Source organism: Oikopleura dioica, chromosome PAR (assembly GCF_907165135.1).
Source record: "Oikopleura dioica chromosome PAR, OKI2018_I68_1.0, whole genome shotgun sequence".
NCBI lineage: Eukaryota > Metazoa > Chordata > Appendicularia > Copelata > Oikopleuridae > Oikopleura > Oikopleura dioica.
The window spans coordinates 8,463,735-8,490,657 of record NC_137293.1 but is presented as its reverse complement, the minus strand read 5'-3'; the positions used below and the strand labels follow the sequence as shown (position 1 = coordinate 8,490,657).

At 43.0% G+C, this 26,923-nt stretch overlaps 5 protein-coding genes across 5 annotated transcripts; 4 read left to right on the top strand and 1 right to left on the bottom strand.

Moving 5' to 3' along the window:
* Window positions 1-447: 447 nt before the first annotated feature.
* On the top strand, window positions 448-2,784 carry LOC145702488 (ER lumen protein-retaining receptor 2-like). The gene is made up of 4 exons (XM_081779720.1): window positions 448-668; window positions 1,106-1,341; window positions 1,384-1,524; window positions 1,771-2,784. The coding sequence occupies exons 1-4, from the start codon at window positions 485-487 to the stop codon at window positions 1,846-1,848; spliced, it is 639 nt and encodes a 212-aa protein (XP_081635846.1). The 5' UTR covers window positions 448-484; the 3' UTR covers window positions 1,849-2,784.
* Window positions 2,785-3,195: 411 nt separating this feature from the next.
* Window positions 3,196-5,005, top strand: LOC145706173 (succinate--CoA ligase [ADP-forming] subunit beta, mitochondrial-like). The gene is made up of 8 exons (XM_081783694.1): window positions 3,196-3,408; window positions 3,451-3,535; window positions 3,579-3,674; window positions 3,719-3,846; window positions 3,891-4,025; window positions 4,063-4,360; window positions 4,402-4,580; window positions 4,624-5,005. Exons 1-8 carry the CDS (start codon window positions 3,199-3,201, stop codon window positions 4,786-4,788), a joined length of 1,296 nt encoding a protein of 431 aa, XP_081639820.1. The 5' UTR covers window positions 3,196-3,198; the 3' UTR covers window positions 4,789-5,005.
* Window positions 5,006-5,660: 655 nt separating this feature from the next.
* On the top strand, window positions 5,661-13,062 carry LOC145701651 (epidermal growth factor receptor-like). Its single transcript, XM_081778864.1, has 16 exons — window positions 5,661-5,683; window positions 5,923-6,023; window positions 7,081-7,136; window positions 7,761-7,775; window positions 8,049-8,476; window positions 8,673-9,210; window positions 9,255-9,706; window positions 10,069-10,073; window positions 10,127-10,647; window positions 10,871-11,002; window positions 11,063-11,467; window positions 11,560-11,841; window positions 11,886-12,044; window positions 12,086-12,350; window positions 12,392-12,633; window positions 12,675-13,062. The coding sequence occupies exons 1-16, from the start codon at window positions 5,661-5,663 to the stop codon at window positions 12,915-12,917; spliced, it is 3,867 nt and encodes a 1,288-aa protein (XP_081634990.1). The 3' UTR covers window positions 12,918-13,062.
* Window positions 13,063-13,102: 40 nt separating this feature from the next.
* Window positions 13,103-15,231, bottom strand: LOC145701650 (uncharacterized). The gene is made up of 8 exons (XM_081778863.1): window positions 14,973-15,231; window positions 14,810-14,928; window positions 14,388-14,744; window positions 13,811-14,343; window positions 13,631-13,763; window positions 13,456-13,588; window positions 13,270-13,412; window positions 13,103-13,222 (listed from the first exon to the last, which is right to left on the bottom strand). Exons 1-8 carry the CDS (start codon window positions 15,205-15,207, stop codon window positions 13,103-13,105), a joined length of 1,773 nt encoding a protein of 590 aa, XP_081634989.1. The 5' UTR covers window positions 15,208-15,231.
* Window positions 15,232-16,611: 1,380 nt separating this feature from the next.
* Window positions 16,612-26,818, top strand: LOC145704418 (fibrillin-3-like). The gene is made up of 17 exons (XM_081781871.1): window positions 16,612-16,854; window positions 17,031-17,135; window positions 17,380-23,843; window positions 23,887-24,012; window positions 24,053-24,203; window positions 24,248-24,360; window positions 24,402-24,533; window positions 24,577-24,857; window positions 24,900-24,987; window positions 25,031-25,169; window positions 25,218-25,329; window positions 25,377-25,515; window positions 25,559-25,742; window positions 25,782-25,971; window positions 26,017-26,214; window positions 26,264-26,449; window positions 26,494-26,818. Exons 1-17 carry the CDS (start codon window positions 16,808-16,810, stop codon window positions 26,662-26,664), a joined length of 8,826 nt encoding a protein of 2,941 aa, XP_081637997.1. The 5' UTR covers window positions 16,612-16,807; the 3' UTR covers window positions 26,665-26,818.
* The last annotated feature ends 105 nt before the right edge of the window (window positions 26,819-26,923 follow it).

Genomic DNA, 26,923 nt, shown 5'->3' with positions numbered 1-26,923 from the left:
TTCTCGTACAGGTCTTTTTAGTGTTTCTAGGAAAATTAATTGCTGGTCAAAACATATTTTACTCGTTAAAATAGGGGTCCCATTTTATAACTTCTTGGAGGTTTTTATTTTAGCGGATTTTCAGAAAAATTCCTGTAAACCTGAAGAATCTCATGTAAGAAGTCTGTAGAAGAAAATCCGTTAAATTGAGACCTCAAGACGTATTTATCCGATAAAATGGGGACCCCTTTTGAGGTATTATCCGTAAAAGCTTGAGCTTTTTGAGCTGAAGCAATAGACAGTCAAGATACATCGAATCATAAAAGAAAGAGAAACCGGAGTCTTGGTCGGTTTTGTTTACTTATCCCAGCTCACTTCTTTGTGTTCAGTCCCAGTCATCGCCTTTTTTGTTTTATTGTTCTATTTCTTTCTATTTTGAGAGTCAGGTGACATCTCCCCGTTTCCCCACTGTCAGAGAAATAACGATTTTCTTCATTTTCAGAGGATGAATATCTTCCGACTTTTCGGAGATTTGTCGCATTTGGCGGCGATTGCCATCCTGCTCCTCAAGATTTGGAAGACGAGATCGTGCGCCGGCGTCTCTGGAAAGACACAATTTCTCTTCGCTCTTACATTCGTTACAAGATATCTTGATCTCTTCCTCCATTTCGTTTCTTTATACAATACAGGCGCGTTTCAACTTTTGAAAAAATTAGCAACCGATTTCTTTCGCTAAAAGTGACCGGACCGAAGATTCGCTTATCTTCAATTTTAAGATCCTTCAGCCAGAAATTTTCGCTACAGGCTTTTATCAAGAAGAATAGTCCCGTAAAGGACTGTAGCGAAGATTCGCTTCGCTTCTTTTCGTTTCACCGAATATAAGCCAAATAGAATTTCGCTACAATTTTCTCCCTCTTCGCTTCATTCTTTCTCCGAAACGATTTAATTTAATTTTCACTACAATTACTCCTTTTTCTTTTTGACAAAATGTTGTTGCGAAAATTCGCTTCGCTCAAGGAACGAATCTTAGCTTCAAACAGGGTTCTCAAGGGAAAAACTTGTCGAATAAGATACTGTCGGTTTTTCTATAAAATTTTGTTTTCTTTTGCTGAAACGATTTTAAAAGTCATGAAGCTGATCTACATCGCTGCGTCCATTTTCACATGCTATCTTATTTTCTTCAAATTCAAAGCGACTTACGACGGAAATCACGATTCGATGCGCGCCGAATTCCTCATCGTCCCCGCTGCCGGCCTCGCCTGCCTTATCAACTCAAAGTTCGACGTTATTGAAATCCTATGGACCTTCTCCATTTACTTGGAAGCTGTTGCCATTCTTCCACAGCTCTTCCTCATTTCTAAGGTACTAGAAGAGAGAATGAATGTGTTCCAAACCCGCTTTCAGACCGGAGAAGCCGAGACAATCACATCGCACTACCTGTTCGCCCAAGGTTCTTACCGAGCACTTTACATTCTCAACTGGGTCTACCGATACTACTACGAAAACCACGTCGATGCGATCGCCATTGTGGCTGGAGTCGTTCAGGAAGGTTTCGATTTTTCGCAAGAAATATGAAATGTGCTCATTTCTCCAAAATATGCCGACTTTCAGGGGAATATTACGAAGTAGCAAACAAGCTAGTAGAGGAAGGTCTTGTGGGAATGATAGCAGGCTTTCAAACTTCAAGAATTCGTTTTGTATGCCCGAATCTGCCCCTAAAAGTTGGCCTATTTCGGCGTTTTGAATGTTTTCCACCTTCAAAAAGAGGATCAAATTGAAACCAATGATCAGACCATTCTCTACTGTGATTTCTTTTACCTCTACATCACCAAGGTCGTCAAGGGCCAGAAGATCGTGCTGCCCGCATAAGCTGACTTAGTGCAATTACTCAAGATGTCGAAAAAACTACGGATCCCCACAAGAGAAAAAAATATCCACCAAAAATATCGTTACTCCCTATCGTCAACAACAAAAGCTAGTCCAACCATCGACTGAACCTTCCTGTACACAATTCAGACTCAACACTTTTCGACTTACTGTAGTACCGGTAGTGCGCGTGTTCGTATTTCCTAGGCATTTAATTTATGTGCAATTTTCTTTATTAGTCCTACTTTACTATTAACACTTCAAACAAAAAATATGAAAAAATAAACCCTAAAAATGAAAAACCCTTTGCCCTTTCGTTTAATTTAAGTTGCTAAATTATAGTATAATTTTTATGAAAATATTTTGGCATTGGAGATAACGAAGAGAACAAACTCGGAAATTCAAGTTTTACGAGTAAATCAATATTTTGAAACTTGAGCAAGATCGCAAGATAATCCGAAGCGACCTAATTTTGATCAATTGATTGCTTTTTGAGGCTTCTTATTTTCGCAAGATCGATTTAGTATCCTTGTCAGCTCAGGTCTAACCTCGTGAGACAAAACATAGGGTCACGAGACCAGCATTCACGCAGGTCTTTATTCTTTTCAAAGAACACTTTTCTAAAAAATAGAATCTTTAGCGAAAAAAAAACTAAAGAGAAAGGAAAGAAAATCCGTGTGAAAAATAAACCAGCAATCAAGGTAATTTTTCGTCCCAGAACATCGGATTTTTCTTTGCTAATGTATTGATGGTTCTGTTTGTAGCTCTGAGATTTGAGAATTGTCTTTTTTATTTATACGCAGTTTGAAAACTCTGCGACGGCGTTGGCCCTTGGCCAGGTGCTTTAGTCGATCTCCTTCGTAGCGATCCTCCTGCCTACTTTTTTATCGAGAATTTTCATTTTCTGTGAACACGTCCAATAAACCAGAAGTTAGAGAATATGCCCGATGATACTCTTCCTCAGTCACTCATTTTCGCAAAAGTAGATGTTATGTAAACTGTATTTTTGCTAGAATCGAGTCATAAGATTAGCAGCTAAAGGGAACCCAAAATCTCAAGGGCCAGAATAGATATTTTCTTGGATTCAATTAATTGAAATTCTTCCATAGAAGGCATGATCTATCTAGTTTTGAATATGATATTTTATAAAAGAGATTATGCGAATCTCTAGAATGTTTTCCCATGGTATCAATTATTATTCCCAGATGATTTAGTTATCAAGTAACAAGGTTAGATTTGGCACGTTTGCCGCAAAACTAAAACTAGGGATTAACTACTTTCACCTTGGAGTTTCGTCAAAATAGCTTCAGCGCCTTTTTGGCCATTTCCTTATCTTACTCTTTCTTCCTAGAAATGTTCGTTCGAAAGGCAGCTGCAACTGTTGCGCGCCGACAACTCTCAATCCATGAGTATCTCTCCTTCAATTTGCTGAAGGAGTATGGCGTCAAGACTCCAGAAGGACACATGGCGACTACCCCAGAACAGGCCTACGAAATCGCCAAGAACTTGCCTACTCCTGACTGCGTTGTCAAGGCCCAAGTTCTTGCTGGAGGACGAGGAAAGGTAAAATATAGTTCTCAAAGGGCAAGTTCGATGATTTTCTAGGGATATTTCCGAAAGAACGGCGAGCCCGGACTCAACGGCGGTGTCAAGATCGTCTACTCCCCCGAAGATGCCAAGGCTTTGGCTGGTAAGCCCTTCCTTCCCTGAAACATCTTCTGATAATTTTTCAGACCAAATGATTGGCGCTGATCTTATCACCAAGCAGACTGGCGAGCAGGGACGACCATGCGAGAAGGTCTTCGTTGTTGAGCGACGATACCCACGACGTAAATGAAATAAAATTCTTCTCTGATTCTTACTAAATTATCAGGTGAATACTACTTCGCCATCACCATGGAGCGAGGAGCCACCCGATTCGGCCCAGTCTTGGTTGGATCCGCTTCCGGTGGTATGAACATCGAGGAAGTCGCTGCTACCAACCCTGAAGCCATCATCAAGGTATACCAGACTCTGGTTAACTGAATAGTGAGATGTTAAATTAGGAACACGTCGATATCGAAGCTGGTCTTCAAATCGAACAGGCCAAGCGATTGGCTGCCAAGATGGGCTTCCCCGCATACTCTCAGGACGAAGCTGCCGACTACTTCATGAAGATGTACAAGCTCTTCAAGGAAAAGGTAGTCATCTTTTCGTTCTCCTTGCCATTATTCTTAGGATTGCTCTCTTCTCGAAATCAACCCCCTCGCCGAAGACTCTACTGGTGAGGTCCTCGCCATGGACGCTAAAATCAACTTCGACTCTAACGCCGCCTACCGACAGAAGGACATCTTCGACCTCCGAGACTGGCGACAGGAGGATGAGCGAGAAGTCGTCGCTGCTCGATCCGACCTCAACTACATCGGCCTTGACGGCAACATCGGCTGCCTCGTCAATGGCGCCGGTCTTGCCATGTCTACCATGGATATTATCTCCCTCCACGGCGGCTCTCCCGCTAACTTCCTCGATGTTGGAGGTATGATGTCCTCTTCTAGTGCTAGAGCCATCATTGTTTAGGCGGAGCTACCGCTGACCAGGTCAAGGAAGCCTTCCGACTGATCACATCCGACTCCAAGGTTGAAGCCATCCTCGTCAACATCTTCGGCGGTATCATGCGATGCGACGTCATTGCCCAGGGTATCATCGCTGCTGCCAAAGAACTCGAACTCAAAATCCCCATTGTCGTCCGACTCCAGGTAGAAAAACACTCCCCGGCTTCAGTAGCTATTAATATTATAGGGAACTCGAGTCGATGACGCCAAGGCTCTTATCGGCCAGTCTGGCTTGAAGATCCTCTCCTGCGACAGCCTCGATGAAGCTGCCAAGATGTCCGTCAAGATGGCCGAGATCGTCAACCTCACCAAGGACCAGAACTTCCGAGTCGACTTCTCCCTCCCTATCTAAAGCGCCTTGGCCAACCAAAAACCCATCTATTTATTTCTTGAATACTTTACCGTATCCAAACTACAACAACACAACTACTACCGTTTTGAAATTCACATAAAAGCAACAGAAAAATACCTTATCCTTGTTCGATTACTGTTTCTGCCGTTCACGATTTCTGTCCAACTACCTGAATACCTGAAATCTTCAAGAAAATAAATAGTGTACAGATTTTGTAGCGGCCGATGTTGTTTTTAATTGTTCCTTCTCTACTTTTTATTTACCTCTAAATTCGAGTTCATTCAAAAGGCTAAAAAATCTTCAATTCTCAGCACAAAACCTCAATAAATAATCCTTTATGTTCATATCCACTTAATTCAATAGCTAAATTACTATTTAAAATAACTGTTGTATCTTTCCTTAATTTCTCTTATTTTCTCTTTTTGAATCTTTATTTTCAATTCTCCAAAATTGTTCCACAAATGCCGTTGATCTTCAAGTTCCGTACGTTTCTAAAGCACTACTGTATTAGCTGTTTGAAATAAACTCACATTCAAATTCGATATTTTTCCAAACAGCGAATATTTAATAATATTTGAGGTTGATTGAGTTCTGTTTTTCTTTTGGATGCTTGGCGCTAAATGCAGCAGGTTCGACTTTTAGCAAGAATGTTTAGTCATTTGCAGTGCATATTGATAGCCTAGTAATGAGCATAACTACAGTAGCTGTCACTTGAAGTTGTATTCTTATTCGCTTAATGATCTTGTAAAGTAAGATTCTTGGCACGTTTAATTTGCAGTCCATTTCGGAATTGATCAAAGGCGCCTCGAGTTATCCCAAGGGAGGGGTTGGCTTCCGTACATGCGTTTACCGCCAAGTTCCTCCCAGAAGAGATGCATCATGCCGCCGAAAAAAGGTTGATAGAGAAGAATTCATCAATTTAGTAGTTGAAACTTTTAGAGATTGAAAAAGACGAACATCTGAGAAATCATGTTTTGAGCATTATTTTCTATATCCTGGTTCTGTTTTTTGGAATTGCGTTCTTTTCTTGGCCACTGGATTAATTAAAGCCTACCCTTTTTGATAGTCGAAAATTTTCTCAAAATCTCTGATCGAAAATTTTGAGACTGACTTGAGATTTACAAAAATCTTTAGTCAAAACGTGCTTAAATTAATCCTCAAACAGTTCCATATTCGATCCGATATGAAGACGTTCAACAGAACTGGCATCGAAAATGTTCATACTGGAAGAAGAGGTTAATTCTTCTTATCTTACTAGACTTGTTCAAACTTTTTATAGCCTGACAATAAATTTGAATTCAAGGTGAAAATGATGTATTTGAATTACAGTCAGTTACTGTCACATTAATTGTTCAAAAAAGTGTCTAATTGAGTAACTCATCTTCCTGCGAATTCGATTATGAGAGGTCAACTTGAAACTAATGAAGAAATGCCGGGACGGGCAGGCTATGGCCACATTTATATCAAGAGGTTAACGTCTTGATATCTCTTGTTGTGAGCTCCACTCGTGATGTCCGACAAATGAGATAAGCAACCCGCTTTAGATATATTTATTTGGCCAGAAGGAAAATTGTCTTTATCAAAAAGAGAGGAAAAACTTTTATTTTTATTTCCGAGATACTAAATGAGAAGACGCTTCTGGTGAACTTTGGTAATCAAATAATTCGCAAATATGAGCGTCGCTTAAATTCCAAAGGCACCTTAGTAGTCGTAGATAAACGGTGACTCTTTAAAATATCGAGTATCGGGCACTGGACACTATCATTGTTTTTTATTCTCAAAACATAGTATAAGAGAAGATTTCAAGATGATTTTCTGCTTCCTTGCTGTTCTAGGTACTCATTTATGATTTCATAACAAGAAGAAATTAAAAGGACTGTTTGAAAATATCCATATTTGAGTTGAACTTCCCCTCGTGGTGCGAAGCGCTGCGCGTATCTTTCATTTGCTTTTTCATTTTTTTAATATTTGAATTCATAAAATCGATGTCTAGCCAGCCAGAAGTGGGTGCAAACTTTACAATAATTACGTGTTTAATAATTTATCGCCATTGACGAACGCTGGAACTCAGAGAGAAAAAATTATTCTTTTAGCGAGACAATATGAATTAGATCTGAAGAGATCAACGAGAGAACTGCGAAGAAAAAGAGCGAACTAAAGAAGCATTTCTATGTTTTTATAATGAAGAAGACTTTATTCCAGTATTTTTCTGTCTTCTGCTGGCTTGTAGGAAGGGGTTTATATGCAGATACTTTTGCTCACGACAAAGATATTGTATAAACTTCATTGAAGGATTTATTCAAGCGAAGAGATGCCTCGGAGACTTCTGGAATCTGCATGCCAGTGGCGTAAGTTTCATCGATTTATGAGAGCTTATGAAGTTTTTGTGGGGGAAAGAATTATACAGTCAGATATCATTCAGTACGAGACAAATTTTTCTGAGAAAAAAGGGGAAAAACGAAGTTATGCCAGTCTTAAATCCTGATTTTTTAATTTCGCGCAAGAATGCAATGCCTGTAGATATCTGCCTGTATTTATTGAACCCACTGGAACTTCATTTGCTGTCCAAGGGTGCCGTCAGAGGTGTGACAGGTGAAGGGATCTCATAATTCCACTCAAATAATCGGAAAATAGGAAGTCAGGTGCTTTTGTTCCCAAAAACGGCTTCCGTAAATTAAACACTTTCCACTTTTATTCTTACTATGTTCCTATCAACTCCCATTCACGTGGACGGAACTAGATGTTTAAAGTTCTGGAGAGACTTTTCGTAAACCAAACTGTCCAGAAATATTTTGAAAGTAGTGAATAGCTTGACTTAGACAGGGCGTTATTTCGGAGGAAGTCAAATGCCAACTCAAATGGTTGGCAAACGTTGTAAATTTGACGGGCCCTGGAGCTCCGTGCCTGAACTCTCTATCACCCGAGGCGGTATTTGCCCACACCAGCGACCAAATGATTTGAAATGATTTTAGGGAAACGTGATAAAGGTAAACCGCAAGTTGTATCCGCTCTTGATCGAGTGTATTCTGCATTTTTTATCGTTGCAATTAACTTTCAAACTCTTTTGAAAGCAACTCTTGTAAACGTTCGCCGATTGTGTTTTATGACAAATTCTGATTTGATCTTGAGCATGTTTGAAATTTGGCTGTCAAATATTGTAAACATTTTACAGTCAAACCTGCACAGGAAAACTCCTGACTGATGATCTTTCTGCATGATTTAATCCATTTTCAGCAAATCATAAGAACTGTTCTTTCTAGTCCCAAATCATCCAGACAAAGATCGCCAAGCGCAAGGAATGCACGGTCATAGACGGAAACGTCCTCCTACTCGAAGCAGATTCCGACGACTTCGACTTTTCTGGTCTTCAAAATATCGAACGCATCACTGGAATTCTCCTCATATCTAACCTTACTGTGGATAATTTTTCGATGAAATCTTTGAGAGTAATCGAAGGAAATAACGCTGATCACAAGTCCCTCCCCGAGTGTCGACGAAATGGATGCTCCTTGATCGTGAAAGACAATCATTTCAAAACCTTTTCGTTTCCAAAATTGACGGAAATCAGCAAGGGCGACGTCGTTTTCAAAAACAATCACGAGCTGTGTTACTTTTGGAATAACATAGCCTGGGCTCAAATTCTCCATTCTGATTATAGAGCAGCGGGGCGTGCGTATTGGCTTGATAGGCATGGTCATATCTGAAATACTGGCTATGTGATACGATTATAATTAATTATGCTCTCACAATGTCCCAAGAGTTGTAAATCAATTATATCAACCACATAGCCGCCTGTATTTACTAAGCAGTGAATTTTATTCAAATGTTTCACAAGGTCATTTATATTAACAAAATAGCGTAGCTCAGAACTGACCTCTTGCAAGAAAAAAATGGAGCAAGTGTCCAAAATGCGACAAAGAGTGCAACAACTTTTGCTGGCCAAATGGGCATTGTCAAATGGCCAATTTGTACTGCCCGAACTCCAATTTTAATGGAACAGTGAATAGATGCTCAGCTTTGCAGAAGGAAGAGAAGGATAATTTTGCGGTTGTAAAGACACCAGAAGAATATTGCTGCCACAGCGAGTGCAAGGGAGGATGCTCAGGTCCCAGAGCATCGGATTGCTATCTTTGCAAGAACAAAATCAACAACGTAACGGGCGAATGTGTCGCTGAATGTCCTCGATTATACTCGCAGAAAGACGGCTTTCTGGTACGAAACGAAGATGTCCTGTACGAGTTCGGGAATCGTTGTCTGTCGCGTTGCCCTGTCAACACGTTTGTCTACGATTCCATGTGCTTGACAGAGTGTCCAGATGGACACACTTATAAAACAGATCAGAGCGGAAACGGAAACGGCCACTGCGAGCCGTGCAAAGACGGCCACTGCCCAAAACCATGCGTCGGGCTGAACCACTCAAAGGTAACCACATGCCGTCCGACTACTATAAATATCATAATTTCAAGTGGGAAAGTCAAGTTCGAGCAAAATTCGCAAAAGAAGTAGCGAACATCTCAGCCGATTCTTTCGAAGTTTCGTGGGCTGCAACACTCAATTCCAAAACAATCACGCTTTTTGAAGATTGCGAAGTTGTTATCGGCTCGCTTAGTTTTCTTGTCCATACATTTTCGGATACCAAAGAGCATGGAGTCGAAAAAATTACTGAAGAGCATTTGAAATATTTGAAAGGGATCAAAAGAATCATGGGATACTTGGTGATCGAAGTTTGGCCTTTCAAGAATTTTGAAGCGTTTGGAAATCTCGAAGTTATTGATGGCTTCCACGGAAAACTTCATTCACAAGTCAAGGGCTCAAGTTCCTTCTTTTCAAAATTGAGGATGAATTTTGAATTTGAACTCTTACTAAGGCGATTCAGCACTGTTCATTTCAGCCGGCAACAATCGAACTCACAATCGAAGTGAAACTTCTAAAAGCGTCGGATTTAATGGACTGAAGAAGATATCCCACGGAAATGCGATCCTGATTGAGATGGGCGAGGCGTGTCCGTTGAAGACAATTAACTGGAAGAGTATTCTCAAGAAGCCAGTTCCAAGGCCAAATAATAGCTATAAAGACGGAGTTTATATCGCTAAGAAATCGTCTGTTATAGCGGCCCAGGATCCAAAATCCGAGTGTGTGAATTTTCAGTGCCATCCAGGAACGCTAGTAAATTCATTTATGAAAGTTCATTCGACAACGTGTCCATGCGTAATAAGTTAAACTTGAAACATATATATATATATATATATATCTTCATATCTTACAAACATTAAATTTAAGATTATGTTAACTTTAATTGACGCAGAAAACGACTCGAGGTTGTTAAAATAATTATCAGCGGAAAAAGAATGTACAACTGATGGTTGCTGGTCAGATGACGCATTTGGCTGTGTCAGGTGCCGGAACGCAGTTTACAATGGAAAATGTAAAAGCTCTTGCGACAAGGAGCTCGAAGAAGATGGAACTCTTCTCTATGAAGAGCTTGTTTATGACGAACTGACTGAAGAATCAAAACGCCAGTGTCAGCCGTGCTCGCCTCTTTGTAAACTAGGTTGCTTTGGACCAAGTCCGCAACAATGTCGCGCTTGCAATTACGGGTGGATAAGCGGTGAAGACAGCTCATCGAGCTCTTCAAGAGGCCAGTTGGAATGCTTGGCCGAGGGCGAATCCTGTCCACTTGATTATTTCATGGACGAAGAGACCAAAGAGTGCAAAGTCTGCAGCACGCGCTGTACTGCACAAGCAGGCTGCACTGGCGATGGCGATTTCCTTGGAGCAGGAGGGTGCAACCATTGCGATGGAATATCTGTTGAGTCGACGGAAGAAGGTTCCATGCATATTTGTCGGCTGAGGAGCCAGGTAAGACACGGTCACGAGTACGAGGTATGTCGAAAGAGAAGGTTATTTTCGGTGATAGTTTCTGCCAAGCAGATTTTCCTTCTAACGGTGAGCCTATGATAAATTTTTTTATCATAAAGTACCTAAAAATATGGTGAAAATATACTCGACAGAAGTTGATGAAAAAGAGATCATTGACTGCCCAAATTAACAAGAAGACAGAGATAGTATGAAACTTTTTAAGGAATGCCCGGAAGATCATTTCAAATGTGATATGCATCAAAATGAAACCTGTCAATTGGAGCCGGAACTTCAAAACATTATCGATACGCTTGAACCTGAGAGCATTTGCTTCCAGTGCTCCCTCAAATATACAGTGAGTCTTAGTTTAAGAGATCTTTCTCCTTACATATTTTGAACTTCAAAATTTTTGAAGGGCTGCAACAAATGCAACGCAGACCGATGCCAGCAGTACAAATTCACCAAATGGATTTTGTGGGTGGTTGTGGTTGTATTGGCAATTTTCCTCGGCCAATTCATCGGACTTACGTTGTACAAACGCCATCTGATTCAAAAACGAGACCGGGATGAGCTAGAGCCACTGGCGTTGCTCCCTCCAAATCTTCAAAAACTTCTTTTGATCAAAGAAGAAGCCCTAGATTTGCGCAAAGAACTTGGAAAAGGAGCTTTTGGAGTTGTTCACAGAGGATTGTGGCGACCTGATTTTGAAGGACAGGACCCCAAGATCGAAACAATCACTGTGGCAATCAAGACCCTCAATGAACCCAAAGCCTCGATTCTAGAGGAAGCGATGACAATGGCCGCTTGCGAGCATCCTAATCTTGTCCAGGAAATTGTTACATCTCTTTATAAACATGATTATTATTTGCGAGAATGGCAAAAATAATAAATAAAGAAACAAGCAGAAGTAACACGAAAAAGCTTATCGGCATCTGCCAAAGTGATCCACCGAAGATCATAACTGAATTCATTCCTCGTGGCGACGCGCTGAGCTACATTCGTCGAAAAAAAGAAAATGTCCGTCCAGCACAACTTGTCAGCTGGTGCCGTCAGATTGCCGATGGAATGGCTTATCTTTCGGAAACAAAGGAGGGACAAAAGCTTGTACACAGAGATTTGGCAGCGAGAAATGTTCTAGTCAAGACTCCTCATTATGTCAAAATTGCTGATTTCGGACTTGCTCAACTCGTCAAGGTTTATCTGGAACAATTTTAACGCAGACTCATGAATTTCTTTAGACTAAAAACTCGGAGTTCAAAGAAGTGGGAGGACGAATGCCCCTCAAGTGGCTCGCGGTTGAATGCGTGAAGAGAGGTATTTACTCGACGAGATCTGATGTTTGGTCGTTTGGAGTTACCATCTGGGAGTTGCTTACATACGGAAAGAAGCCATACCAGGTTATTGAAAATAAAATATGGTCAAATTAACATAAAACTAGAATGTGCAAGCTTCGAAGCTGATGATGTTGCTCGAGAGTGGCGGAAGACTTGAGCAACCTGACAACTGCTCCACAGAATTCTACACACTTATGCTCCAGTGCTGGTTAATTGATCCGGCTCAAAGGCCGATCTTTACTGAACTGGCCGAGAAACTTACGGAATGGGAAAAAGATCCGACTCGTTATGTGACTCCGTCTTCTTTCCGACATTCGTCAGTCAGAACTCAGCTGACGTCACTGGGATCCTCGCTTCATCAAGAAGACTGTATAATCACTTATTTTTTTCTGTGGTGAATTAAGTTTTAGATTTCGATGAACCAGATTACATAGACGAAGATGATGCTTGCGATCCAAATAACTACATCAACGAAATGGAGGGAGACTCCAGAAACTCGCGAGAAGAAAGCTACTATCAGAATGCAACAATAGAGCAGCCACAGCCAAGGACACCATCAGACTTTCAAAGCGAATCTTGGCTAGATCCTGTTCCTGTCCAACCATCTTGGCGCCAAAAGCGCCATCACAATTTTAATTCCAGTTTACCTCAGGTAAAAGATCCTGGGAGATACAGTAGTTGACCGTTTTATAGACCTCAACCTCATCTTGGGGAAGCACGAACAACACCACTCCGACAGAACCTATGTACGCCAATGTCAACAATAACTTTGAGCCGCTCCATCATAATGGTGTTCAAAAACAAGACGACGTAAAGAACGATTCGGAAGTCTTCAAAAAACCGGAGAAACCGCTTGGATCAAGAAAACTAAAAGATGATGAAAAAAGAGCTCTGATAAATGGTTCGGATGAAATTGAGGAAACCTCACTTTCGTAAAAATTAATTGTATTGGAAAAAATTAGCGATTCTACAGTTCCTTGCCATAATTATCACCTTTGTGACTTACTCAAAAAGCTTCTGATTTGAACGGATATCTCATTTTGCTGTTTACTTCTCTATACAAACTGTCATAACAACTGTATAATAAATACCACTGTATAAAGATACATAATTGTATATTATTATTGCATAATTGCTGGATCAATGATTTCACGCATAACAACGCAGTCTTGACAGTCGACGAATCCATTCTTGTCGCATAGGGAGCACTGGAGCTCGGCGAGCTCGTTTGAAGTAATTTTCTAAAGTAATCAAAGGTCATCAACAGCAGTAAATAAAGCAACCCTACTTTCTTGCCGTTGCACTTTGTACAAAGAAGCTTGCCAGATGCTCGACATGTTTGGCAATGTTCTCGCTCCTGAAACTTCGAGAAATGTTGAAGACGAATCCTCAAGTCGCCGCAATCAGAAAGCGCTTCCAGCTCGTTGATGCCTTAACTCCTTGTTGATTTCAATACCAAACCGTTATTTATAACCTCCAATGTAGATGCCATCGATGTAAATTCTCGGCATCGGTGGAAACTTGTCTCCACGATCAAGCCCAAGGCGCTCCCAAAGACCTTCTTTGTGGTGCTCGAAGTTGAAAATATCACGCTCTTCATAACGAACCTAAGAAAATTTGAACCTTGCTAATAATATTTGTCAAGCTACCCGATGACTACGAATAATTGCAACTGCTCTTTGACAATTGGCAATAAGCTCTCTGTTGACGCCCAAAGATGTCGAGTAAATGACCACTTTATTTTTATCCTCTTCCATAACTTCCTTTTGTTCATCTTCGTAGCTGGAAAAGCTCAAGTTAGAGAAGATTTTAAAAATTGAAAGCCTTACTTGAAATGCATAATACCCGCAGCGACACGATTCCTTACACCCTTGATATCGCCAGCTGCTTGTCCTTCGTTATCATTAAAAACGACGTTGTGGTCGCCGGTGAAAGCGCCAGCTACCGCAGCTTTGTCACCAGCGAAGGTGTTCTCGGCGCCAAGAACGTAATTCTTGTCGAATCGGTCGAGATCTTTGTTCGTAACCATAAACGATCCTTGTTCGATCTTTTGTCCGCGGAAAGCAACATCATGTCCCTGAACAGCTCGAGACGAACCAGACGAATAAGACGAGTAGCCGGAGCTCGAGCGAGCATTGACCGGCCTTGGCGCAGAATCTCCCCAGTTGTCGTCTCCCCAATCGTCGATTCCTCGTCTCTGTGCCTTTCTCTTTTGCTTTTTCCATCGCATAAACTCCGCAAACTCTGAGTTTTCGTCCTCGTCCTCCGATTCATCCGAAACAAGTCCTTTGTTAATCATTTTTTGCTTCATCCTCATGAATTTCGCGTACTCGTCGTCCGAATCATCGTCAGAGTCAAGATCCTTCAATTTTTTATTAATTAGAAATTCCAAAATTCAGCTCTTACCACTTTCTTTGACCTTGAAGCTCGACCATTTTTGACCATAGCTTTTCCAGCTTTTCTGTGTTGCTTCTCAATTTTGTCAAAATTGTTACTGAAGCTTTCGAAATCGTAAGGATCAATTTTGTTTTTCTCTTTCTCCTCTTGCAGCTTCTTATCAACTTCAGGATCGCACCACCATTCTTCGGCTTTGAAATTTCTATTCTTTAATTTCTCTGTTGGGTCAGCATCTTCCTCGTCTTCGTCTTCTTCTGAAGAGGATTCTTCATCGGGGAGAACTTTCATTCGTAGAAGACGGTCGGTTTCGGCGATGATTGAAGCAACTTGCTGATGACCGAATCTGGTGACATTGATTCCATTGCACTGTTTGCGGTTTTCAAATGTCATAAGGAAGAATTGATCATTTTGATCAATATGAATCATGAAAACCGTCCCTGAAGAATCGTATCTCCGGGTTGTAAGCCAGCTTGATCTGCTGGCCCACCTGGTCTGATTTTTCGAACTTCTGTTGGCCCCTCGCCGCATAATTCAATACCCCAGGATTCGCCTTACATTTTTGTTAAACTAATTGCCTCCAAAACAAGTTCTTACCCTTTCTGCGCACTATGTCAAGAATGATCGTCTCTGACGCCTCTTTCTCTTGCAGATTTGCTTCGAACGGCCGCGACATGATTCCTAAGGAGCTCTTTGAGGTCACTCGCCGTTCAAAATCAGAGTTTGGCTTTGTCTTGTGATTGCTAATAAGGGATGAATTCTTTCTGTGCGCATTCAGGGAGTAGGTGGTCGACCCTGAGGGTGAACAAATTCTGAGACTGAGCCAGATCATGTTTACTTTTAAACCACAAAGGCATTTTCGTGAATTTGGTTACACTAATTATTACAGAGAGTATTCCAAAGTCAACTCCCGTCGTTGTGACTCATAAATCCGAAGATTTTATTACAGTGACGATACAGAAATGAACATAAAAGTTGATCTACAAAAGAAACTTCTTGTATTCTAGACACTTTGATGATCAAATCCGACCTTTGCGGTTATCTGATGAGTACTTTCTTTCAAGTTGTTTTTGTGTCCCTAATTTCATCATGATCATCTGTCTGTAAGAAGTTGTCTTCTCCACATGAGCTCTTTCCACACAAGAGACTTTCATTTAGCGCTAACCTCAGCGGAAGCTTCCACTTTGATGGTTGTTTGTATTTTTGTTTATGCGCATTGTCTGGTCAAACAAAAGCAACTGGCGATGAGAACTTGCGAAGATATACGAAAATTAACGATGCAATCTGGCACCAAGATCGTGCTATAATTCGCGCACTCCGTCATTTCTGTATTTGAGGCAAACAAGTGTTTGTGCATTCCATCGACTGGTAGACCCGGTCATTAGAATTTTTTTTACCTTTGGTCGTCTCTTAGGAAATTCGAAATTATTGAGGATTGTTCGAGACCGATTACTGGATATTATGAGGGTATTATCCCCGTCGGTGTTTTTTCGAATAAGCATTCGTCGAGCATTTACGATGATTGAAGAGTTCATTTCACAAAGAGCCTCCCAGACAGCTGTGATGACCTTTACGAGCGAGATTTCAAAAGTGAATTTCCAAAATCTCTTCCCCTCCTTTTTTTGTGCATTTCGCCACATAAGCGAAACATTTGTTTTCAAATATTGGAGACAAATAAGGGGCAAAAGGCGGAGTAAACAGTCATCCCTGCGGTTTGAGCATGGATAGCGAGTGCAAATGATCATCAAAGCAGGGCTGTTTCGAGTTTGACGTGTGCTCGTGACTTTGAAATTGCATCTTTTTTTGTGACCCAAGTTGAAATGAAAATCGTAAATTATCGTTTTTACAAAATCTTTGCAACATTCACCCCGCAACTTAACCCAACCAAAACCTAATCAAGGCCCTTACCTTACCCTTATGGGAATTTGGCATTTTAATAAGTTGTTAAATCATGTTAAAATTTGCTCATTGGCACAATCGTCAGAAGCCACGAGCGTTAATTGATATCTCGCTGAGATTGTGTCAAATCTCAAAGTATGAAAAATTTGAAAGCCAGCGCCGCACATCAATCATCGACTTATTACCGAGCATGTGCCTGACGCTGGAAGATTTCCAGCGCCGGATCATTATGTTCATTTGAGTACTTTGTCAATTTCTCGAGCGTTTCCGGACATAGATTGTCGACAAAAAAATGGGCTCATCGTGCGCCCTCTCGTGCCGGCAGCCGAGCTAGGTAACCTTGGCCGGTTAGACGAAGAAAAAGGACCTCCACCCCTCCTCGTGCCCAAATAAACAAAGAAAGTGGCTTCTCATAGCCCGATTACTTCAGAGACGAAACATCTCGTCCCGATGCGGACCTAGATTCTTACAATTTTTAACAACGTACTTCATCAACTACTAATTGAGAGCGTAAACAGCAACAGAATAGAAGGATGCGCTGGCGTTTACTACTGATAGGCACTCTTGCACTAGCACAAAGGTAGGAGTCAACCTTATCAATATTTTTTTATGTAAATGTTTAAAAGATTATAAAATTGATTTGTTTATAAAAATAATTAAATAATGAATTATATATCATAAAATGATCATTTATTTCATAAACCAAAAATGTCATAAAAGTTCATTGACCTCGATTTAACTATTACCCATTTTTAGAGAACTCAGAGAACCAGGCCGTCGTCAAGGTCGTAATGCATACAAAACAAGAAGAAATCGTCGCTTAGACGGGACCCGCCGTCGACGCTGGGGAACCACAGAGCCGTGAGTACCTTATTTCACTAAAACGTTCTTATTTAATCCCACTATTGTCAATGACCTTGGACTAAATGTTTACTTTTTCAACTTTGATGAGACACTCTTTGGGTCGAGTTGACAAAGAAAAAAAGCACATTGTTGTGTTCTGTTTGATGCGTTGGCTCCACGCCTGAACGGCTCTTTGAGCCTACAAAAAGGCGCAGTCCCAAATCCCTAAGTCCTTAAATCCCCATAAACTAACATTATCTAGTCTAACGGGCCCTCATGTTTGCGGCAATGGAGACAGAAGATATTGCTGCGCAGGTTGGAGACAACATAAAGGATCCAGCGAGTGTAATATTCCGATTTGCGCTCCGAACGCGTGTGGCGATGGAATTTGCCACAGTCCTGGCATGTGCCGCTGTGCCGATGGCAAGCTCCGAAAGCGCTGTAACGAGGACGAATTCTTCGAGACGGAAGCCCGCTGCTCGAGTCCTTGTCAGAATGGCGGGCGATGTATCAACGGCGAGTGCGAATGCCCAGAAGGTTTCACCGGTGCTCACTGTGGTCAACCTATTTGCGGGGCAAGTACTAATGGAGTAAGTGGCTGCAGAAATGGTGGTCGATGTATTGGAGTTGATAAGTGTGCCTGTGTCTATGGATTTTATGGAGATAACTGCGAAGTTGACTATCGAAGAGGACCTTGTTTCGGAAAGATTGACAAGGCGAAAAACGAATGCTCTAGTCAAGTTTTATCCGAATACTCAACGAAAGAACAATGCTGTGCCACAGTCGGACAAGCGTGGGGAGATCCATGCGAAGAGTGCCCAGCTCGACCTGGTAACTGCGGCCGCGGCTATGACTCAAACTGCAATAACATTAACGAGTGTATTGATATCAACGGAATTTGCAAGGGTTGTAAATGCAGAGATACGATCGGAAGCTTCGTTTGCATCGCTCCCGAAGGTTTTTACTTTGATGAAGACAAAAACGAATGTCTCGATCTTGACGAGTGCGCTGACAGCCCATGTGGATCTGATAATGAATGCACCAATCTTCCTGGAGGCTACTCTTGTGACTGTGCTGAGGGATACATCAAGACTGTGGACCAAGATGGCAAACAAACTTGCATTGACAACAGACCAGGTACCTGTTTTGAACATGTTTCAAACAGCGTCTGCACTGATCCTCTGAGCAAAATGCTCACAAAAACTCAATGCTGCTGCCTTGGCAACTTCGCTTCCAGCCCTGGTCAATGCTTTCAAGGCCAAGAATCTTCTGGAATCGACAACTGTCCAACTGTTGGAACTGAAGCTTACAGTATGCTTTGCGATAATGCTGAGACTATTGATCCCAAGAATCTTGGACCCGATGGCTCCGGACCTGACCCAATCACTGATATCTGCGAGTCAAAGGGACTTTGTGAGAAGGGCGTTTGCATCACTGATGAAAAGGGCATCCCAATGTGTCTTTGCGATAATGGCTACGAACCTGAAACTGTTGATCTCCAGTGCCGCGATATAAACGAATGCGAAACTGGAGAAGGACAGTGTGATAACGGACGATGTGTCAATACCGATGGAGGATGGTACTGTGAATGTGATGCTGGATACGTTCCAAGCGGAAATGGCCAGGAGTGCGAGAACATCGACGAGTGCGCTGAAGGTCTTGCTCAGTGCGCCAATGGAAAATGCATTGATAGAGATGGTACATGGGCTTGTGCGTGCGATGAAGGCTTTCAGCCTGACCCTCTTCAGCGAAACCAAAAATGTATTGATATCGATGAGTGCAATATCGGCGGAAACAAATGTGCAAACGGAGTTTGCTCAAATGTAATTGGAGACTACCAGTGCGTTTGTGAAGTTGGCTACGAGCGAGGACCAGACCGCAAATCTTGCCATGACATCGATGAGTGCGCTAATGACCATGCTTGCATCAATGGCGAGTGCAAAAATACCCCCGGCTCATACAGATGCGCTTGTAACAAGGGATACAAATACAATCCTGAGCAAGGAATTTGCGAGAATATCGACGAATGCGAGTTCCATCCTTGCCAGGGTGGTACCTGCACTGACACCGACGGCGACTTCAAATGCGAATGCGGGAAGTACCAGATGCTTGATGCTACTGGTCGAAGATGTGTCGACCAGCCAAATGGCCAGTGTTTCAGATCATCGAACAAGAATGGACGTAAATGTGCTGCTGACAGCATGCTTCCTAACCAGATGTCAAGACAAGACTGCTGTTGCCACGCCGCTGAACTCGACCGAACTTCCTCATTCAGACTCAACAACAAATGTGATGTTTGTCCTGCAGTAGGAACATCAAATTTCAATGAGCTTTGCAAGGGATCTGAGAAGCCAGACAGTTATTGCGATTTGGAACTCAATCCATGTGGCAACAACGGTCAATGCTACGATGTCGATGGAGGCTACGAGTGTCAATGTGATGAGGGATACGAGCTGCACCCATCTGGAACTCTTTGTATTGACACCCCAGAATGCGATACAAAATGCCTTAACGGTCTTTGCACAGAGCTTGACGGCAGCTTCGAATGCGTCTGCCCAAGTGGACATCACTTCAACGATAAAACCGGAAGCTGCGATGACGACGATGAATGTCTCGAGCGACCTTGCTCTGGCGGCCAGTGCATAAATGCTCCTGGAGGATTCGAATGTGTTTGTGCTCCTGGACTTGTTCTTGATTCAACTGGTCTCATTTGTCTCGACAAGAGAGAAGAAGCTTGCTGGCTTCAGCACGAAGATGACACTTGCGTTGACAATATTCCTGGCCGATACACTGCTGAGCTCTGCTGTGCTACTCAGGGTAAAGCATGGGGTGACGAATGCGTCGACTGTAGTGAGATTCCTCTTACTTGCAGAAAGGGTTACGTCTTTGACAGAGTCGCCGACCGATGCGTCGAAGTTGACGAATGCCAGCTTTTCCCACAGTACTGCTCAGGCAACGGCGCTAAATGCGTTAACACTGATGGATCTTTCTACTGCGAATGTCCAAACGGCTTGACCCTCGATGATTCTGGAAGACGATGTATTGACACACGAAAGTCCGTCTGTTTCCCCAACTTCAATGCAACTCATCCATTCTGCCACGATGCATGGGAAGGTCTCCATTCTCGACAGACTTGCTGCTGCTCTATTGCTGGTGAGGCTTGGGGCGAGGGAAATGAATGCCGAGCCTGCCCACGAGAAGGAACTCCAGAGTATGATGAACTCTGTCCCTGTGCTGATGGAAATTGCTACAATCCAAACCCGAATGACCGAGAAAACTGCAAACAGATCAACAACTGCTTGGAATTTCCTGAAATTTGTGGCGAGTTCGGCGAATGTAAATTCAACCCTGAAGATCCCTCGGATCTCTGTCAATGCGCTCCAGGATTTGGAACAACTGATAAGGGCTTCCCTTGTGTCGATATTGACGAATGTGCTCTTCTTGGAGATGATGCTTGTGGTGAAGGAGAGTGTGTCAACACTCCAGGAAGCTTCAAGTGCAAGTGCAAACCCGGCTACGTTTTAGGAAACGATGGCGTCTGTGTCAACGATAATGAGTGTTTGAACAATGTTTGCTTGGGAGGTGGCAATTGTACCGATACCGAGGGAAGTTTTGAATGTTCTTGCCCTCCAAATACGCACCTTGCTGATGATGGTGTGACTTGTGTGGATGATAACGAGTGCGACTTGCAAATTGAGCCTTGCATCAATGGACGTTGTATCAATCTTATCGGCGATTGGAAGTGCCAGTGTCACAGCGGATACAAACCTACTCCTGATAACAAAGGGTGTGTCAATACTAACGAGTGTTTGGACGACAACGGTGGATGTGAGCAGCGCTGTACCGATACAGAAGGGTCATTCATCTGCTCTTGCCGAGATGGCTTTGAGCTCTCTCCTAACGGTTTCGATTGCATTGATGTCGACGAGTGCTCTGAAGAGCCAGCTATCTGCGGCGGCGGAAAATGCGAAAACTTGGAAGGATCTTACACATGCCACTGTATCCCCGGCTACGAGCTTGTATCAAACAGACAGCTTTGCATCGATGTAAATGAGTGTGATATCAATCCAGATATTTGCGTTCACGGAAAGTGCACAAATACGGAAGGCAGTTACACATGCGACTGCTGGGATGGTTTCTGTATCTCTCCTGATCTAAGCCGATGTGATGATGAGAACGAGTGTGAGCTCGGAACTCATATTTGTTCTCCTAATGCAGAGTGCAATAATAATGTTGGTACGTACCAATGCCACTGTCAGACTGGATTCGACGGAGACGGAGTCGACTGCTCTGACGTCGACGAATGTGAAGCGGATACTCATGGTTGTCATCCAAACGCTGATTGCATCAATATCCCTGGCGGCTACAACTGTGAGTGCCACCCTGGATACGTTGGCAACGGCACTGAATGTGCTGATGTTATGGACTGCGACCAAGATCCAAACATTTGTGGACCTCATGGAGTTTGTGTCAACTCTCCTGGTGACTACAACTGTGAGTGCGAATTCGGATATACTCCAAGCTACAATGGCAAGCGATGTGAGGACATCAATGAGTGCAAAGGAGATAAACCAGTTTGCAGGAACGGAAACTGTGTTAACATGGACGGAACTTACGCTTGCGAATGCCACGAAGGTTATGAATTGAACGACGAAGGTGACCAGTGTGTTGACATAAACGAATGTCGATCAGAAACTGAAGATACTAGCATCTGCCTCGGTGGAAAATGCAGAAATACTATCGGCTCATTTACTTGCGAGTGCCCACCAAACTACACTTACATTCCAGGAGGCAGCGGATGCGTCGACCTGAGACAAGGAAATTGCTACGCTGAAGTTGAATACGGAACATGCTCTGATCTTATTGGACCAAACACAAGACGAGCCGAGTGCTGCTGCTCTGGTGCTGGTTTCGGATGGGCTGAAGTTGAAGACACAATCGAAAGTACCTGCGAAGTTTGTCCAGCTATTGGATCTGCTGAGCACCTTCAGCTTTGCCCCTTTGGCCCTGGTTTTGAACCCGACAGCATTCGACTCATTCCCAAGGATATTAACGAGTGCTCAGCAATGGCTGGCGCTTGCAAAGGAGGAAACTGCAGAAATTTGGACGGCAGCTACGATTGCAACTGCCCAGATGGTTACGAGCTCGACAACACTGGTCGAAACTGTGTCGATATCAATGAGTGCGAAAGCGAGGAAAACCCATGTGGACCTGGTCAGTGCATCAATCAGCTAGGCCACCACCAGTGTGTTTGTGAAGACGGATACATCCCATCAGAAGACGGCCGAGCCTGCGAAGATATTCGAATGGGCGAGTGCTTCAAATCTTACAACCCTTTTATGAATCTATCATGCGATAATGCGTTCAGCTTCAAGGCAACCAAAAAGGCTTGCTGCTGCGCTAATGACCTTGGAAAAGCTTGGGGAGATAGCTGTGAAGAGTGTCCTCAAGGAGATGATCGAATTGCTTTCTGTAAGGATGCGAAATCTGCCTGTGACCAGATTCCAGACCTCTGCCGAGATGGTTACTGTATTGAAGATCCCGGACATGACATCAAATGCGAGTGCAGACCTGGAATGACTCTCAAACCAGGCTCATACGAATGTATTGATAACGATGAGTGTGCTGATCCTAACACCAAATGTCCACAGTTCTCCCATTGCGTCAACAAAAAAGGAAGCTACGATTGCATCTGCGATGACGGTTTTACTGAGCGAAATGGTGTCTGCGTCAATATCGATGAGTGCTCGATGATTGAAGGAACATGTGCTAACGGAAAATGTACTGATACTGTTGGCGGCTTCCACTGCGAATGTGACAACGGTTATGAGCCAGAGAATGACAGCAAGAGCTGCGTGAACATTGATGAATGCAACGACTACCCTAATATTTGTGGATCTCCCGGTGCTGTCAAACACTGCATCGATCTTGAAGGAAGCCATAGATGTGTCTGCAATCCAGGTTATGAGTTTGATCGCGAAGACCAAGTCTGTGTCAATATCAATGAGTGCGAGCGATTTGCCGGTCATGACAATATCTGTCAAAATGGTGACTGTGTCGATATTGTTGGCGGTTTCATGTGCGACTGTGATGATGGCTTCCAAGTCAGTGATGATTCCAGAACTTGCGTCGATGTTGATGAGTGCGAGGAATATGGCAATCCATGTGTAAGCGGCGAGTGCATTAATCTAAACGGGAACTACACCTGCCAATGCGACCCAGGTTACACTTTCAATGGCGAGAGCTGTGTCAATATCAATGAATGCCAGACTGTTCCTGGACTCTGCTCGCACGGTCACTGCGAAGACCTTGAAGGAGGATTCCAATGCCACTGCCCCCATGGTTATACACAAACCTCAGATGGAACTGACTGCTTCGATGAGCGCCAAGGCAAATGTTTTGTTGGAAGTCGATCTTGCAACAACGATGCTCTCGGACAGCTTCTCACCCAGAGCCAGTGCTGCTGCATGTGTAACGGCGATAACAGTTGGAGCTACCGAGGAGGTTGCGGAAAGTGTCCTGCCGAGGGATCTGAAGCTTTCAACCAAATGTGCCCAGAAGGCTGCGGAATGTCGACCGGACCCGATGGACATCCAATTGATATCAACGAGTGCGATCTGATTGATACTGCTTGTACCAACGGAACTTGCGTCAATACAGATAGCAGCTACAAATGCGACTGTGGCAAGGGATATCATCTCGATGCTGATGGCACCACTTGTGTCGGTAAGCTTGAATCAAGAAACAACAAAGTGCTAACAAGTTTAAGATACTGATGAATGCAGTGCTCTCGTTAATCCCTGCGGTCGAGGCGAATGCTTCAATGACGAAGGTGGTTTCACTTGTGAATGCGACGATGGATATGCACCAACCGGCCCTAACGGATCCTGCCAAGGTATTAAAATCCTATAAATTGTTTAAAGTGCAAAATTTAGATATCGATGAATGTGCTACTGGTGCTCATCAGTGTGCATACCGATGCAAGAACGAAACACCACAAAATGGAAAGTACTCTTGCCTCTGTCCATCTGGCTACGAACTCAAACCAGACGGTCGACACTGCAAGGATATCAACGAATGCGCTCAGTAATATCAAGTTATTTTTTCATTTGCAGTTATCCTCTTTTCAGAAACCCTGATCCATGTGCCCTCAAGGGTCAAGTCTGCAAGAATTTTGTCGGGTACTACGTCTGCCAATGTCCAAATGGAATGCGACGAAATCCTGTCACTGATCAATGCCAAGGTAGATTTTCTTTCTTAGTTTCCTTGACTTATGAAAAATAGATATTGACGAATGTGCTGAAAACGCAGACCTTTGCGACAATGGAACCTGTATCAATAAGCCAAACGGTGGAGGTTACTGGTGCAAATGCAAACCTGGATTTGTGGCCAACAATGATATGACCAAGTGTGATGGTAAATTTGACCTGCAGATTTCAACCGAAAATAATATTTTAAGATTCTCGTGAATTTATGTGCTACACAACAAAGGTCTCTGGAATGTGCCTCCAGACATCCGCAACAATGTCTTCCGCCGCTGTTCGATTTGATGAATGCTGCTGCTCTGGACATGGTGCTGGCTGGGGCGATGGACGAGCTCAAAAGTACAACGCCGTCGAATGCAGATCGTGTCCCGATAAGGACTCAGCCGCTTTCCGAGAACTCTGCCCAGCTGGAATCGGATATGACAAGAATGGAAATGTAATCAATGACTGTGATGTTGTGCCGAACGCTTGCGAGGTGAGTTATTCCTCAAAACTATTTGATAAAAATATAATTAAGAATGGTATTTGTGTGAACAATCAACCAGGCTTTACTTGTGAGTGCGACCCAGGCTACACCATCGACGAAACTGGCACCAAGTGCATTGGTATGATAAGCATGATGGAAGGAGATTTTTATTGAGTTTGTAGATATTGATGAGTGCGCTACCGACGCCCATAAATGTCCATCACCAGCTATGTGCAGAAATACCGATGGCGATTACGATTGCATTTGTCCAGAGGGTTACGAAATGATTGACAATGTTTGCGTAGATCTCGACGAGTGCAAGTAAGCCTTTCTTTCGCAAAAGCCGATTTGAAATTGCCCATTTTCTAGGACAAAGAACAACAATTGTCAATACATTTGCACCAATACCATCGGATCGTACGAGTGCGAATGTCCAATGGGTTACAAAAAGCGCAACAATGCTTGTGTTGATCGAAACGAGGTGGGAGTTAGTGACTAAAATACATGTGTTTAATGCGTTTACCAAAGTGCGATGAGCAATTTAACATTTGTGGTCCACGCGGTATCTGTGTTAATGACCCTGGCTCGTTCCACTGTATTTGCAAGCGCGGGTATAGACTCAACGATAGTGGTGATGAATGCGTTGATCTCAACGAATGTCAATCACGTAAGTTAACAAAATAGCGTCAAGCCAGCTTTACGATTCTTAGGATATGGCTGCCCAACTGGCTGTTTCAACACCCCTGGAGGATTCCGATGCCCGCAACAATGCCCACCTGGTTACATGCACTTCCGAGGAAGATGTGTCGATGTCAATGAATGTAACTCTTCTCCTTGCGGCGCTGGCCAAGTCTGCAACAACTTCCGCGGATCATTCCAGTGCAACTGCAGAGCGTAAGCTTCCAGTTCTTTTGATAACTATTAAAAGATAAGTGGCTACCGAGATGCAGGCCAAGGCTGCTCCGATGTAGATGAATGCCAGATCAACGGTGGAACTTGCTCAAACGGTTGTGATAACGAAGATGGAAACTACTCGTGCACTTGTGGACCTGACTCTTACAAAGCTGGAAATGGCTACTGTATTTCAACTCAGCGTAGCTTTACTCAGCCTGGCTACCATCGGGTAAGAGAACCTGTCAGAAAATCTAAATTAATTATTATTTTTTAGGGCTGGAACGCGGGTAAGCCTGCCGGACGAGGCCCAGCAACTGCTCGAGTCATTGGCGGAGAACGACGATGCTACGGTGGATCTTGCCACAGCAGACGTCATGCTAAACGATACAGACGAGATGTTGAGAAGAACATCACGACTATCGTTGACAGCATGGATCCACAAGCCGCAATCATCGAAGGTGTACCAATTGAGGTAACAAAGAATTCACTAGAAAAAAAGGATTACTCATATTTTAAAATAGATCGATCTGACTCGAGCTGATTACCTCAACGAACCAACTCGCTTCATGAAGCTTCTGGAGCTCGTTCCTTCTCACTCACCTCTCAAGCAAAATGTCCGGTATCACGTGGAAAGCGGCAATGGAAAAGGAATCTTCAAGATTGTTCAGCATCAAACTCATGCTACTCTTCTTGTTTCAAAGGATAAAGTAAGAATTTTCGAAAAAATCACTTGAAAAATTGATATTTTTAGTTCAACACCCTCCATTCCGGAAGTTACAACCTTGTCATCAAGGGCATCAGCACTCTTGACGATGACGTGATTGGAATTCTTTCTGACAACGTAGACACCATCCGGCGCGATCTGCAAAACCCTCTGCCTGGTCTCGAAATCTTCATCTCCGTCGACAATACTTCCTTCTAAGAAAAATAAGTCTTCATTCAATTTCTGAATCAACCAACAACAAAGTGTAAACATGTACAATTTTCCAACTACTCCTTCTGACTTCTCGACCAATTTTGACAATAAAACCACAGTGACAAATAGTCTGTAAAATAGAAAAACCTATGAATAAATATCCAACAATTGTAAACAAAGTGTGTGTTTGAGAGTCAATATCAAAGCGATGCAAACGCAGGTTAGGTACTTTGATAGGGATCTTTTGTGCATGCACTGGGATATT

Excerpts from the sequence above, each read along its gene's own strand:
- LOC145702488 (XM_081779720.1), top strand. The coding sequence starts at position 485 with ATGAATATCTTCCGACTTTTCGGAGATTTGTCGCATTTGGCGGCGATT. Across the intron at positions 669-1,105 it reads CGTTTCTTTATACAATACAG|TCATGAAGCTGATCTACATC; the intron begins GCGCGTTTCAAC and ends CGATTTTAAAAG. Across the intron at positions 1,525-1,770 it reads TTGTGGCTGGAGTCGTTCAG|ACCATTCTCTACTGTGATTT; the intron begins GAAGGTTTCGAT and ends ACCAATGATCAG.
- LOC145706173 (XM_081783694.1), top strand. The coding sequence starts at position 3,199 with ATGTTCGTTCGAAAGGCAGCTGCAACTGTTGCGCGCCGACAACTCTCA. Across the intron at positions 3,409-3,450 it reads TTGCTGGAGGACGAGGAAAG|GGATATTTCCGAAAGAACGG; the intron begins GTAAAATATAGT and ends ATGATTTTCTAG. Across the intron at positions 3,847-3,890 it reads ACCCTGAAGCCATCATCAAG|GAACACGTCGATATCGAAGC; the intron begins GTATACCAGACT and ends ATGTTAAATTAG.
- LOC145701651 (XM_081778864.1), top strand. The coding sequence starts at position 5,661 with ATGCATCATGCCGCCGAAAAAAG. Across the intron at positions 9,211-9,254 it reads TCGGGCTGAACCACTCAAAG|TGGGAAAGTCAAGTTCGAGC; the intron begins GTAACCACATGC and ends CATAATTTCAAG. Across the intron at positions 11,468-11,559 it reads CCGCTTGCGAGCATCCTAAT|ACGAAAAAGCTTATCGGCAT; the intron begins CTTGTCCAGGAA and ends AGCAGAAGTAAC.
- LOC145701650 (XM_081778863.1), bottom strand. The coding sequence starts at position 15,207 with ATGATCTGGCTCAGTCTCAGAATTTGTTCACCCTCAGGGTCGACCACC. Across the intron at positions 13,589-13,630 it reads CAATTATTCGTAGTCATCGG|GTTCGTTATGAAGAGCGTGA; the intron begins GTAGCTTGACAA and ends AAATTTTCTTAG. Across the intron at positions 13,413-13,455 it reads CGATGGCATCTACATTGGAG|GCATCAACGAGCTGGAAGCG; the intron begins GTTATAAATAAC and ends CAAGGAGTTAAG.
- LOC145704418 (XM_081781871.1), top strand. The coding sequence starts at position 16,808 with ATGCGCTGGCGTTTACTACTGATAGGCACTCTTGCACTAGCACAAAG. Across the intron at positions 24,204-24,247 it reads GATATCAACGAATGCGCTCA|AAACCCTGATCCATGTGCCC; the intron begins GTAATATCAAGT and ends TCCTCTTTTCAG. Across the intron at positions 25,330-25,376 it reads CTTGTGTTGATCGAAACGAG|TGCGATGAGCAATTTAACAT; the intron begins GTGGGAGTTAGT and ends CGTTTACCAAAG.